The sequence below is a fragment of the Larimichthys crocea genome, chromosome XXII, assembly GCF_000972845.2.
Source record: "Larimichthys crocea isolate SSNF chromosome XXII, L_crocea_2.0, whole genome shotgun sequence".
NCBI lineage: Eukaryota > Metazoa > Chordata > Actinopteri > Sciaenidae > Larimichthys > Larimichthys crocea.
In genome coordinates this window covers 14,449,358-14,463,815 of record NC_040032.1, presented here as the reverse complement: position 1 = coordinate 14,463,815, position 14,458 = coordinate 14,449,358, and the positions used below count along the sequence as shown (strand labels likewise).

Sequence of the window (14,458 nt, the reverse complement as noted above, 5' to 3'; positions counted from 1 at the left end):
AATTAATGGTACACCTCAGTAAAAAGACGATTATAACCAGGACACAGTCTACAAGGAAAGAAATCAGAGCACACCTATTAATGATGTACACATTTTTCAGTGGTGGAGAACTGAACCACTTTATTTGATTGGTCTGAACTCTTGTAATAGCCTACTAAGAGACATTGTGCGATACAAACATTGCATTTCAACATCATAGATACACGGGTTTTCAAGTCTCAATTTCAAAAAAGACAAAAAAAGTCACCACTGTGTGTTTGATAGAGAGCGGAAAAGATGCTCCAATTCTTTTTCGGCTTCATGTCGGATTTTTCTTTTAAGATTCAAGTTTGTAAACTTTTTTTTTTCTTTTTTTTGTCATTGCCTTTGTAAACACATACCATCCCATCTAAAACAGGATGAATAACAAAGATGTTGAAAATGACAAAATAAAAATCTGAACATGTGCTATGACAAAATGATTCAAAAAAATCAAAATGAAACGGAACAAAAAAAACAAAAGAAAGAAACATCAAGTTTAGAGCAGAATGGATTTAACTGAGCAGAGTGAAAAGCTGGAAAAGCCAAAGTATGGTTGTTTTTTTCACATATCTAAAAAATAAAAAGACTTCCAAAGCAACGTGACTGCCGTTTATGAAGTTGACCTAGTATATAATTCGTATTCAAAGCTTTATGCCAGTTGATTGAGACAATGAAAGCAGAGATTAAGTGGTCATGGGTTTGAATCGCCATGACAGCAAACTCCTAAAACATTTAACGGTACCATACACACTTAGAGCTGTAACTGTAATGCAAGTGTCACACTACAAAAATCATATACCAGCTACAAGAAAAGACAGGAAGTCAAAAACATCCAGAATTCTGTGAGTGGTGGGAGGAAAAAAAAACAAAAAAAAACTTAAAGCACATCTTAGGATACTCCTGTGCTGGAGGTTGAATAAGTTACACAGCAGGTAGTATGCTTTTTTTTTCTTTTGTCAAAAGCTACAAAGCAAAAAAAGTGCAACAATGGTGCAGACCATTCTTTATGTTTGGTTAGTTTTGTCTTTTTGTGTAATGGAAAGACAATTTACATAGTTCAGATTTTTGTCAGGACAGTATCAAAAAAAAAAAAAGGAGAAGAAGAAAAAAAATAAAAGAGGGGACTACAGAAACAAATACAAACATCAAAACACCAACATATATTCTCTGAGAAAATTAGTTAAAGCTGCCTTCTTTCTCAAGTCACAAGGCATGGCAAAACCTGACACTTTTTGTTGTTGTTTTCACCATGACAACGTTGCAGAGCAAATCATTCTGGACAGGTTGGAAACTGCAGAGAGAGACAGCTACATGTGACACACCATGGCTCTATTGGAAAAAAACTAACAAAAAAAAAAAAAACATTGGCTCACTCATTATTCAGACGGGGTCCAGGAGTAGTCATAAGGATATCTTTTCCGGCAAAATTAAGCTTATATCAGACTTTTCACCTTTCTGCTATGACACCAGTGTTCTCAACTTGCTTTGAAGACATTTCTCTGTCTAGAACGGGATGAGAAGTTACCTCTACCATCTGATAGTTACAATCCATGCATTGTCTCCACTCTGCGGTGAAGAGAGGCATCACATATCAATGCTGTTTGAAATGTTAAGTCTGTTTCATCCTCGAATGTTCACGGTGTTCAGGCTCTGGTGGTGCTTGGTGGATGGCGCGCGCAAGGTGGCCCAATCTCTGGGCTCCACTCATGGTCAAGTACAAACCAAAGGTCCGGTCTCTCTTAGCGTCACTATGGTAAAAATATTAGAGTGGGTGTCAGGTGACGTGGGGTAGGGGGGCGGTGGACTGGGAGAGACCAACTGTGATATTAAAGATTACGCCCCTACTCTTCCCATTTAAAGTGGATCAATTTAAAAGCGACATTAAAATAAGAAATAATCAAGTTAAGAAAAACACTGCAAAAGGTTACTCTATTTACATACAATGATTTTCTTAAAGACAAGGTATATCTTTACAGAAATCAAACAAAATTCAGAAATAGTCTCTTATGTTTCTTTTTACATATTAAGTTCTTCATCTTCACTATAGCTCATGTCGTCCCCTCAGTCGAGTTTTATTTATTTCCCCGACAGGCTGGGTGAGTGCTTCCGGACCAAAAAGCGAGTCTTGTTCTGGAGAGCCCTGCCTGTCACAGGCTGCCGCTTGTACTCTTTAGCTAACAGCCAGGGGGCGCCATAGCACCAAAAATAAAAAAGGACAACACCCCATCTACTTGTCACGCTCGCCAATGGGCGAGGTTAGTTCTAGGAGAGCGGGGTGAACAGACAAGCCTCAGTGCAGGCCTCTCTTCTGGTTAGTGGGGGCTGTAGCAAGCAGGGCTCAGTCGTCGCTGTCGGACAGGGTCTCGTATTGCTCTGAAAGCAGAGACTGCCACATGCGCGGCTGGGCCACCTGGGCTCCAGCTGGAGGTGGTGGCTGCTGCTGCTGCTGCTGTGGCTGCTGCTGCTGCTGCTGCAGTTGTTGCTGCTGCTGCTGCTGCTGGCTCTGTATGGCGGGGGAAGCTATGGAAGTTGGTGGCGTGCTGCTCAGTATGCGCATGGTCAGCGGGTTGTAAGGGAACTGCATGGATCCTGCGTGGAGACGAAACAATAGAAAAAACGTAGATGAATTAGCTCCAGGTATTTTGATTTGATGGGAGATAGATTACAGACAGCAGAGGCTCGCTCACCTGTGGATGAGGGTCGGTCGTCCCAGCTCCATTGAGGTTGGGCTTGGGCTTGTCTGTGATAATCTCCCTCGGAGTGGACGGAGGACACTGAAGAAGGACGCTCCCCTCCAGAGTAGGCCTGACCCAGGTTAGGTGACTTGGATTTACGGCTGTTGGCTTTGCCTTGCTTCTGCTTCCCTGTAGATCCAAAACAGACGATATACGTGTAAATGAACATGAACATGTTAAACACAAGATCCCTCCTGTGTAACTTGGGGAATGTATTTCGTGCCTACCCATACTGGGTGATGGGTTGGTCTCCTGGCGGCCCTCACCGCCAGTTGAGTTGTTGTTGACTCCTCCCTGGTGCTCATCTTGTCTCTCCTCCAAGTTGCCCATCAAGGCTTTGCGGATAATGTCCTCCAGGCCCAGGTTACTGGCTGGGTCACCAAAGGAGTGATTCCTGGGGTTGATGCTGCCTACAAATCACAACACAAGAAAATATACACTGAGAAAGGGGACATCGACTAGACCGAGGTGTCTGAGCAAGTTTCTCTGCTACTTACTGGAGCTGGTAACGGCAGGCAAGTTGAAGATTTCTGTGCCTGGTTGTGCGTTTCCTGCAAAACAATTTTAAAAAATCCTTAAACATCTGACAAGAAATGCTACAGAAAGTCAAGTAGTTCCAATGTTATCACATGCTTACTGAGCTCGGAAAATTAGAAGAAATTCATTAATAAAAACACAAATGCACACGTATGTAACAGAGTTTGTTTCCATCAGCTGATGTTAGTCTGAAGTAAGAAAATAAGAGAAGACCCACTTACCAACATCAGAATCACCAACACCAGAGGTGGAGTTCAACTTACGAAAGATCTCCTGCTTCTTGGATTTCACCATTGGCGAGGTGCTCTCTAGCTTGGTGAAGAAGGAAGGCAGATAGCTGACACTCCCCGGGGACCGTGAGTCATTCCTTGAACCGGGCAAACGGCAAAGAGTCAAACAAGGGAATAGGTAAAACTGGGCCAACAATAGTTTGGCATCAGGCACTTTCAAATTTAGTGGGATGTCGGGAACGACTGCTGACAGGAGGGGAAACGCTGCCTGCTGGCATCCACACAGGAAATTGATTTACAGTCGTATACAGCCAAGCATCAAATGTCAGAACACTAACATATAGCAATGTATTCATCAAGTGTAGAAATCCAAGTGACACGCCCTATTTCAGCTCCTCTCCTCCATCTCTCTCTTGCCTACTACACAAGTATTTAACCTTTAAATTGTGTCTCAGCATTCCTACAATTTAAATATCAAAACTGATGATGATCGATCAGTTTTAACCTGCATTGTGAGATTCTCTGGCTTGTTGTGCTGACAGCTCACCTGATCTCAGATTCCGTCTCTCTTCTCTGAGGTGGAGCCTCTTGTTTGTCCATGCCTTGGTAGCTCTGAGGTGGAGAGATGGGTTCATAGTTCTCCATCTGCCTGCCACCTCTCTCTGGAGATTTACCAGGCCTGCACAGGTAGAGCAGAGAGAGACAAATGTTAGACAGCTGAAGAGTAATTAGACTCGCTGTGTGTTTCAGAGTTAGGTGGCTGGTCTGTGTACCTTGCTCTGGGCTTGTCAGGGGCATTCTCTGGGGAAATTCTGCTGGAGGGTCTCTGGTGGTGCGGTGCCTGGACCTGATTCTCCGGACTGTAGCGGCTAGACACCTTCGCTCGACCTGAAGAGGACACGGATGGCACCACGCTTTGGAATGTGGCCGAAGCTGAGGAGGAGACCGGAGGAGGGTCCTGATTCCGGGCGAAGTCCTGGGTGATGATATGCTGCAGGACAGGGAAAAAAAACACAAAACCAGGTTAGCTGGGTATGATGGGTTGAAGTGCCTGGTGCTGTTTTAACTTTTCAGATTGTCCACTTTCTCTTACCGAAATATGGTCTGCCAACGTCATGATCCGGTGAGTTTTGGGAACCTGGGCGTAGCTGTCAGCTTGGGAGGATGGAGGCTGCTGGGGACTTGGCTGTGGTGGATCCCCTGATGGCCGGTAACGACTCATGTCATAGACCCGCATGCCAGCTGGTGAAGGTTGACCAGAAAGAAACAGAGTCAGGGTGAGTTGTGGAGACAGGAAGGAGCCAAGACACCGTATGCCAACAGCAACTGGTCTACATTTAGACAAGAATAACTTCAAGTGGAGGCTGGTGACAAGAGTGGTCCAGAATCTAGTCTCACATGACAAGGTCAGTGGGTTAAGTCATTCAAGCTATAGTATGTTTACTTCACTTGACTAGCAGCTAAATTTAGCAGCCAAACTACTTGTTCCAAACATGTATGCTCACACGGAGTTGGCGTGTTCATACCTGCTGCTTGTTGTTGACCTTCTTCTGGTTTGTCCTGTTGGGATTGGACCGGGGAACTAGCAGGACTAATCACCTCAATGGCTCCTCCACCGGTGTCGTATCGACTGGATGACACTGCAGGACAAGAATGGACAAAGAATTAATATACATGCTCAAACAAAAGACACAATGTTAAGGTTTGGTCATAGTCGTCTAACACACTCACAGCTGCTAGAGGAGTCAGAACTCTGAGAGCCTCGCTCTCTTGAGTCTTTGTCCGAGGCTATCTGCCGCGTGATGATGACGTCAATGAAGTTAGCAGCTGTGATAGTCGTCTTGCCACGAGTCCGAAGCTCCTCTTCGATGCGGGACTTTGAGGTTTGTGGGCCCTTATCCTTAACCCCGACTCCTGGGGCTTCAGAGTAAGCTGAATGGGGCTTACCCCCTGGCAGGGTCATTGAACTATATGGTGACTGCATGGATCGCCTTTCTGCATCCTGCTGCTGCTGCTGCTGCTGCTGGTGCTGCTGCTGCTGCTGCTGGTGCTGCTGCTGTTGTTCAGAGAGGCTGGCTGCCCGCCGAGCAGACATGTCATCGTCTCGTTCATGTTTGCTCTCCTTCACCTTGGCCACATCCATCTGCGGAGCAGAAGCTGCGGCATCCACCAGAGCAGCCAGAGCATCAGCTGCGGTAACGTAACGAGAGCTACTCTGGGCTGCTGCTGTCGCTGCTGCTGAATGAGGCCTGATGAAGAAATAAAGAGATGATAAAGAGATGAAACAGTTATCTGACATGTCTAAATAAATTGAGGACAACCTGCCACGTACACAGCAACAGACACACACAAAGAGTGTAAATGAGTTCATATAGACTTACATTAGCGAAGTGATGACACTCTTGCCCTGGAAGATGCTTGGCCGCTGCTGAACCACTACATCCTGCGTCCTGAGTGAGGGAGAAGGCGAGTGCAGATAACCTCGACTCATTTGCAGGCCTTGCTGCTCTGGTCCCCCTGATACACACACATTCATGAAACATTAAAATAGTTTAAAAAGTACTTTACAGAGCAGTGGACCCAAAAGAAGGCCACACAGGTTAAGATCAAGAAAAGAAAGGCAATTAAAGAGTACAAAATTAAAAAATAGCTATTCATTGAAGGTCTAGACTCTGGTTAAGAGTAAAGGGATAAAAAGATGATAAAAAAAGACTACAAAATAAAAAAGGGTTATGGTAAAAAAAGTTCAGTAAAGCAGATCAACACAGATTTTCTATATTTCACAGTGAACTTGAGCTCTGCCGCTCACCTCCGCGGATGTATTCATTGGTTCGTTCCCTCTCCCGTTCCCGTTCCCGCTCTCGCATCTCCCGCTCCCTCTCCCGTTCGTGCTCCCGTTCCCTCTCCCGTTGCTCCCTTTCTCGTTCCTTCTCCCTCTCTTTCTCCTGCTGCTCCCGGTCACGCTCCCTCTCCCGCTCCCTCTCTGCACTGGCAGCGGCGGCAGCGGCGAGGTGGACTGGATGGCCTGAGAATAATGACACACATCACACACGATTTATACACACACTCACGAGCCTCGGTAGGATGGATCAGGCTTCCTTTAGAAATCTGAACCATATGGCCTTGCTGACAAGCCTATCAGAGCACAACAGTAATATTCTTTTTCATGAATATTACCAATTAGACAAACCCATGAGTGCAAGAGACGACACAGGGTTCATTACAGTGCTGCGGCTTTTGCTGGATATGCGCTTAAAATATTCATGATGCCTTTTTAATGAATTACAATTACGAATTTAAGATGTTCATCCTTATTGGAGTGAATCTTACTAAAGACTTTCCACCATGGAAATGGAAGCTGTAGTTGTATCAAATGAATCAATGCCAGTCTTATTTTTGTTGACTCAAATTCAGTTAAGAAAGCCTTAAAAAACAAGGAATTAAAAAAAACATTAAAGAGTTTAAACTGCAGACAACAAACCATGTCCATTCAAAGGTGAGCAGCGGGGTATAAAACAACATTTCACATTACAAACCAAGATGTTTGTTCCCCTAAAATGTATCAAGGAGCACAATTTCCATAGGTTAAAAAGAAAAATCAACCTGTTGTCGTGCAACAGTCAAACACATTCCCTCCCAGTATGACTGCTGGAAGACTGAAGACACTGACCCTCGACACCTCAGGCCAGTGCAGGGCTGCACCCTTACAGGTGGTGTGATGAAGATCGTGGCAGGGAAGATAAGGGGTGTATGGAGGGGGAAGGGAGGGGTCCTCACCTGGCGATATGGAGGTTGGGTTGAAAGCCCTAGGATTGAAAGGGGTCTGAGCTCCGGGGAGGTAGGCGATGCGTTCCAAAGTGGGAGTACCTGTTCCCCCAGGGTGAGGCAACAGGATAGTTGGAGGCATCTGGGCTAGATCAATAATCCCTTTTACAGACAGAAGCAAAGGGCCAACGGTGAACAACAAGAACCAATCCATCAATTTCTGAATGTATGAACACCCATCACCTACATCTGTTAGTGCTCCCATATACAGATTGATCAGTAAGCAACAGGGCTGCAAAGGGAGTGGAATAGTGGTCAACTTGTAAGAGGCAACCACTCAGCAAATGGAGATTTGGATGACCAAAATGATGAAATTGAGCAGTCGAATCAGTTGCAGCCCCAATATGAAGAGCAAATCAGCTAAATTTGACTAGGTCATTTGCTTCTGGGCGTCTGGAAAAGGTAGCCACTACTTCACAAGCACACAGTCTGCATACTAGAGCCCCTCCCACCCACAGCCTCTCCCCTGCCTGTTGCGGCAGGTGAGAGAGATTCAGCTGGTGGAGGGCCCTACCTCGAGCTCCAGCTGGGTAAGGGATAGCGACGGGCTGTTCCCGTGGTGACATGCCTCTGGCCATGTCAGGCCTAGGGATGACTTGCATCTGCTGGGATGTGATATAATCATTAAGTATGGTCTGCCGCGTGTTCTCCATGGTGTACAGCTGGTAGGTGTTGTGGTAGCCTGTCGGGGACGGCTGCCTTGGGAACATGAATGCTGTAGCAGAGGACAGGAGGGGGGAAAAAACAAAACAAAACATATGAACAGAAGGCTCACATACTGATCGCAACTGCTGACGTCAATAGCTGAAAAAGATCCTGGGCAGATAGTGCCTATGAATTAGACAGCCCGAGTTGTTTTCGTCAGTTTACTCAGGATGAAGGCTATTATTGTTCTGTCTGTGAGTATTGTGGAAAAGATTTACCAGGATCCAGCACTCTGTGAAAGGCCAGGGTAGGGTCAAGGTGCGGAGGCAGGTGGGCTCTGAAAGGCCAGGGTAGGGTCAAGGTGCGGAGGCAGGTGGGCTCGATACACTTCCCCAACGGGCCGGTGGTGGGGGTCGAAGGGGCTGTGAGAGCCTACAGGGTCACCACCCGACACTGGAGACTTGGCTGGGACATTATCCCTCTGTGTCGGGGTCATGGCACTCTTTCTTTCATGTGAAGCAGATTTCGCGGTGCTCATACCACCTTTGTGGGAGAAAGACACACATCGCTCATTAGTTTATGCTTAGTTAAAGTGTTAGAGAAGCAGTGGATGGACGAAATGATTATATAACATACCCTCTGGAGCACGTGACAACATGGGTGATCCTCTGGACACGGGAATGGTGCTGTAGTTGACAGGGGTCCTGCGAGCGTTGGCGTCCTCATACATGCCCGGGCTAAGCTGGGATTTGTTAGCCTCTGGGTGTGTGGAGCGCAGGACAGAGGCAGTGGAGTTGACCACGGACGTGTGGCGTACTGGCTTGCTGTCCTCGTATTTAACCCGTTCCATGGCCTCGAGCTGGGGCATGTTGTGGGGAAGCTTACTGGGACTGGTGATTAGGGACTTGACATTGTGCTTGATGGTAGACTGGTTGAGAGGGTGGATCTGGTAAATGAAAGGAACGACTCATCATCAGTATCACTCGTTACATCCACCATGAATATTCTGATCTTTTAAAAATCAAACCGTCTTACCTGAGATATGGAGACCTCCATGCCCCTCCTGTCTAACAGCTCAGGGGTCTTGCACATGTCCTGGCCAGACTGATCTTGTCTGGGGATTTCATGAATGGAGCGTCCCATTTCTTTGATGGTATTGACCCCCTCATAGGGCTTGCCTTTGCCGATACCCCCATCGAAGGAGCGGATCGGTGGGCTCTCTCGCTTTATCTGTTTTCCATATTTCATGGCCTCTTCATAGGTCTCTGCAGCGGTTCTGGGTGTTCCTAGAAAAACATTTACAGTTTTTTTTAGCTTTATCTCATTGAGTGAGTGATATATTGGAGTGTGGAAAACTGTACAACTAGCTACCCTGCATGATGGATCCAGTGATCACTGGTCTTTCCTTTGATTCTCCATGCAGACCATCTCTGGGCAAAGCTCTGCTGATCAACCCTGAAAAACAAACAAGTACTGTCACTCTCCTGACAGACAAAACAAACAAACAAAGACACATAGTGCAAACTCATTAATACCTTCGATCGGAGCTCCTTCCCTGCCAGGGTGTCCCCTCATGGGTCCCTCCATCATGTCATAAGTGCGCTTCAGCTCATGGCCTGTTCTGGGGCTGCGAGTGTTTTCCCGTGGGTTCTTGATAGCTTTTTTTTTTGACAGGAAAGAAATCATTAAGTTTGGTAAAGAAACAACAATTATTCTGTATATCAAGATTTAAAACACTTACCATCATAGGAGAGGATGTGACCACTCTTGCCTTCAAAGAGGACATGACCTTTAGACAGCTGGTCTCCCCTGGACTTGTCAGGGCTGCTCAGGTCCTCTGTGGCCAGCTTTGTGAGTGTGCCCTTCAGGAGGTCAGCAGCGATGCTAGACTGAGGCAGGGCAGGTGTGCCCTATTTGAGAAAAGACAGCAAAGATATAATGAAACATAAAAAGTAAAAACACATACCCATAAATATACAATCAGTGATAGCCTTATCAATTCAAAGCTTCAATCGTATTATTACCCGAGAGATTGATCCTCCGAAAGCCAGAGTCTCGCCAGCCTTTGCTGAATTGCCTCGACCATCCTGTATGGATGAAACTGCAGATCCTGAAAGAAAAAAAAGAAGATTTAAATCATGTACTATGAAGTACTAAAACCAGTGTTTACATGCTAGGTGTAAAACTTTTGAACCATGTGAAATAGAGATTAACTTAAACACAAGGTACACTGGTGCCTGATTTACAGGACCAGTCCACCACCTCAGCACTGCCCAGGAGGTGACCTGGCACCTCCTGGGCACCCACAATCAGTCCGGTACGGTTTCTGTTGGTGTGGTATGTCGGTAAGAATACTTCTGATCAGAAACCAAAGAGAAGACAGCGTGTAGGAAGTTCAGAGAAAACCTCAAGCATACTGAGAGGAAATGGCTTTTGTTCTGGACTTCCGCTTCTTTAGCGCTCCAAAGATCCAGGGGATGTTTTAAACATCAACCTCTCTTTTATGGTCAGTATGTCTTTAATTGTCTGGAACGATCAAATTTGACATAGTAGCATATGCAGTGTGGCTCTGTCAGCATTCGATGGCAATGCAGATGAGCAGCTGTTTTCAGCAGAGGGAAGTAGACACCAGTGTGGACAATATGAACCATGTCCAGACCGGCCTACATGGACCTATTAATAGTTAGCATTTGAAACTTAATACAACATGCATATAAATGTTCTGGCAAGTTATTCATTTATTAGCTTCCTCCATAAGAAATTTATTTGGCCTCTGAGTCACATGCCCTCTTTCTTAGGGCTAAGAGAGCAGGTGAGATGTCATTCTCTGTTGTGACAGCAAATTGCAAAATAAGTACGGACAGTGAGGATGCTCTTTTAATACAATGATTGCAGTGAAGACAGTTTCACAAAAGCTGGATATAACCCTGGTTGGTCTCACATTAAAAAGGATTTTCTGATTGCTATGTTTTGTCTTTCTTTACAGATGAATTTTCACAGCTTTACTTTTTAGTCGTCACGACAGCTGCAGCAGATTTTGAATGTACAATTTGTGTTCCATCTATTCTTAATGTTTCAACCCTGACATGCAAAAAAAAATCCATTATACAATAAAAAGCTGGCTTCAACAAAATGTTTTGATCATTTGAACATCCAAGGTGTCATTAAATTAAACAGGGATGGTACTTAATGTCTGTCTAAAGCTGAACTGCATGGTGAAAATATGGTGTAGTAATGCGACAGTCTGTTCTCCTACCAGGCTTGTTAGGATCCTGCTGTCGAGGCAGACCCAGAGAGATGGAGCCCACAGTGCTCTTTGTCCCCTCTGGCCCGTAGACAGCGTGGGACGGCAGGTATGTGCCAGGAGTTCCCTGGGAAAGCAGGAACAAAGAACAAGTTTCAAGGTCAGGTTACTGTGTTCATGAAAACGAGAAAGTCAAGCGATGTTGATAATGTTTTATTCATTCATAAACTGTGGTATGTGATAAACAGCTAATAAATAAAATCAATATGTTTTAATTTTCCTCAGTAATACACTTTTTGTATTGGTTTTGTTACTCAGGATAAATTTCAATGAGCTGTAAACCGAGGAACGCTCCTCTAGAAACCAGAAGACCAAGAAAGTTGTAATTCATATTTATTACTTTAATAAAAAAGTTGACTTTTGGTCTATGTACCTCTGCTCCACCGTTTTAGTTACTAAATACTAAGACTAATCCATATAATCCTATTATAAATCCTTGTAGTGTATGAAGACGTTGCTTTTTATTAGGATGGTATAATTTGACACATACAAACTTTCTCTTTGTCGAAACTCGATGATTACAGCGTGCCCTGTGGAGTTTTTTCTTACATTCAGTCTTACTCTCTGAAATCCTCATGTTGGGGAAACTGAGCGGATTTTATTGTATGAAGTTACCAGCTACGTTACACCTGGATTACAAAACACTGTGTGTATTCTTGAGCTCTAACAAATGTTTTGAACGCATTTCCTTCCTTCTTATTTAAAAAAAATAAATAATTCCTTTGTTGGCATATTGCTGCATATCTTGGCATGTTACACCTGTGGATCAATGAAACAGTGTGAAAGCTTTGGCAATAAAGTGTCACCCACATGTACAAGATACACAAAACGAGGAAAAACAGCTCGATAGCACTGCTAGGGGTCAAAAACTGTTTTTGTCCTTGTGCCATCGTCCCCCTGGTGTTTTACCTGGGAGATGGAGCCGCCTTGGATGAAGGAGGGCTTGTCCGTGGGCTTGGTGGTTGGAATGAGCGGAGGAGGAGAGGGAATGTTGGGAGGTCGACTGGGTCTGCTGAACGTCACACGGACTCCATCTGGCATGCTCTGGACCAGCTGGTTTTGGGCAGGATGGAGGACTGGTGGAAAGAAAAAAGAAAAAAACATAGACAACTGATTACCAGAACAATATTTATGGATTAATAACCAAACAAATAAGCAAAGGATTAGAAACTTTCACACAAACTCATATCAGCTCACAGTAACACTTGTGCTCTTCTGCCTGCCAAACAGCTTAAACACACTCAGCATAAGGTTCCCATTAGGCTTTATTTCCCATCAAAGACGGCATGATAAAATATTCTGCTTCATTCTGTGAAATGAGCACTGATGACTTCACTTAATAGCCTCGGCTTGAGGTAACCTTGGCCCATTCCTGCTGTCTGCTTTACCGTCTCCTGGGAAAGCTGAGTAGACAAAATGGATCACAAAGTACAAATACACCCACACAAGACCGGGAGTAACCTCTATGCAGGGAGCACGCCTCATGCTCTGCGCTCCACAAAAATCAAAAATGCAAATGGTCTGCAGTTCCTCCAGTGGGCATGGACGTCATCGTCCCGTCGGCTCATACGGGGACAGATAAGAAAACAAGCCACTCTATGACGAATTTATAAATCCCTGTTGCAGGGAGCCTGTGTGTCGAAGATTAACATTAATGCTCCAGTTTACCACCAGGGACAACAACTTCATTTGTCAGGACATGAGAAATAATGAGAAATCTAATTTTGCCAGCAGGAGCAAAATTAAATTTGTTTATAGTTTTGATCCTACTCTTATCCCCCTTCATACATTACTTTCCTGGGAGGGCTTTAAAGTCTGTGTAAAATAAAAATAAATGTGTTTTGAGTTTCTAAGACTAAAGAAGAGAGTATTATTAACCACCCAGCCAATTTGAAGGGTTAAAATTCATATAAGTTCATATTGGATGATATGGCAAGCAGAGTTATCGGTGTTATCCAGCCCTACATGTTTGAGCCACCAGAGCCAGAGGACACTAACCGACCCGTGGATCAACCCTGTTCCTCCCAAGTTGCAACAGAAAGGTAATTATTTCTTCTTTCCATTTATGCAAGTCAGAAAAATCAAGAATCAAACAAGATCATGTTTAGGAGGAGCGTAATGACTGATGGGCAGATGTTGGACACTCACTATAAATGTATAAAATAAGCTTGATTGTGGAAAATGAAAAATTTATATTTATGTAATGGAAAGTGACATCACATCCAAAATGTAAAAATTCATTCATCCTTCCTCGAAAAATAGTCATGGAGATCAGAAGTTGTGGGAATGTACTGTAAAGTCATTAAACCAATATGAATGACACTAGATTTGGAAAGTAAATACATTTTTCTTTTTTTATGTTATTCTGTGCTAAAAAAAAGAAAAAAAAAGAAACTGGTGATTATTGCAACTATTGACTGGCAGTGACTCACACGCCACCACAGCCTCTTTTTCAGAGAAGAATGTAGCACAAGGGCGAAGATTAGGGGTCAAAGAAGTGTGCTAGTGTTTTCTCTGACACACGTACTGACGTACTCACTGCAGTTATAAAAATCACCAACCTACTCTCTAGTATGTGATTACACCAGAGCTGTATTTTCCACCTCGCACAGGGATCCAAACTCTGCCTAACATATCCATAATACTAGCTATTATAAGAAGTGATGTTCATTCACAAACCAAAGACAGACGCACAACACACAACAGGCTTGGCTCTTATTAAGGTGCTCCACCTAAGCACCTAATAAAACAAACTTTACCTTTACATATGAGCATTAAACAGAATAAAAACGACCAGAAGGGCATTTATAACTTCACAATTCATGGTTTCAAAATGTCAACTTAATACTGACGTCAAACAATGTGGGTACATACACCTTGGGACAAGAGGAAATTCAACCCGACTTATGTACTGCTTGAAAACACTGCCAAACCTACACCTACGACAGGATTAAAAGCTCCACATCAGTCCTCCTCTTCTCCGACTTTCACTTCAAATAGAAACAATCAAGTAATTGTATATGCAGATATAAAAACAGGCCTTCCTAACAGCCCGCAAGAGACTAAAATATAGATTGAAATACGTCAAACTGAGATATAAGAGTGGTTCCAACAAAAGGATGCTCCACTTCAGTCCAAACTATTAAACATTAAACTGAGTC

At 44.2% G+C, this 14,458-nt stretch overlaps 1 protein-coding gene across 5 annotated transcripts in view; it reads right to left on the bottom strand.

Annotated features, from left to right (window-relative positions):
* Positions 1-77: 77 nt before the first annotated feature.
* The window catches only part of ncor1 (nuclear receptor corepressor 1), a 48,491-nt gene continuing 34,110 nt past the window's right edge, over positions 78-14,458 (bottom strand). For 2 of the 5 annotated variants that reach the window (XM_027273334.1, XM_027273338.1), the window contains 24 exons: positions 12,207-12,373; positions 11,250-11,364; positions 10,018-10,103; positions 9,735-9,903; positions 9,529-9,651; positions 9,365-9,448; positions 9,029-9,279; positions 8,630-8,939; positions 8,377-8,536; positions 8,272-8,333; positions 7,863-8,063; positions 7,301-7,450; positions 6,333-6,548; positions 5,905-6,040; positions 5,255-5,772; positions 5,050-5,163; positions 4,617-4,765; positions 4,297-4,514; positions 4,071-4,202; positions 3,515-3,660; positions 3,254-3,307; positions 2,984-3,166; positions 2,709-2,885; positions 78-2,610 (listed from right to left, as the gene is read on the bottom strand). In XM_027273334.1, coding sequence (XP_027129135.1) covers positions 2,360-2,610; positions 2,709-2,885; positions 2,984-3,166; positions 3,254-3,307; positions 3,515-3,660; positions 4,071-4,202; positions 4,297-4,514; positions 4,617-4,765; positions 5,050-5,163; positions 5,255-5,772; positions 5,905-6,040; positions 6,333-6,548; positions 7,301-7,450; positions 7,863-8,063; positions 8,272-8,333; positions 8,377-8,536; positions 8,630-8,939; positions 9,029-9,279; positions 9,365-9,448; positions 9,529-9,651; positions 9,735-9,903; positions 10,018-10,103; positions 11,250-11,364; positions 12,207-12,373 — 4,172 coding nt within the window. In that variant the 3' untranslated portion in view covers positions 78-2,359. The remainder of the gene's footprint in view (positions 2,611-2,708; positions 2,886-2,983; positions 3,167-3,253; positions 3,308-3,514; positions 3,661-4,070; positions 4,203-4,296; positions 4,515-4,616; positions 4,766-5,049; positions 5,164-5,254; positions 5,773-5,904; positions 6,041-6,332; positions 6,549-7,300; positions 7,451-7,862; positions 8,064-8,271; positions 8,334-8,376; positions 8,537-8,629; positions 8,940-9,028; positions 9,280-9,364; positions 9,449-9,528; positions 9,652-9,734; positions 9,904-10,017; positions 10,104-11,249; positions 11,365-12,206; positions 12,374-14,458) is intronic. The other 3 variants (XM_027273335.1, XM_027273336.1, XM_027273337.1) reach the window with 3 other exon arrangements.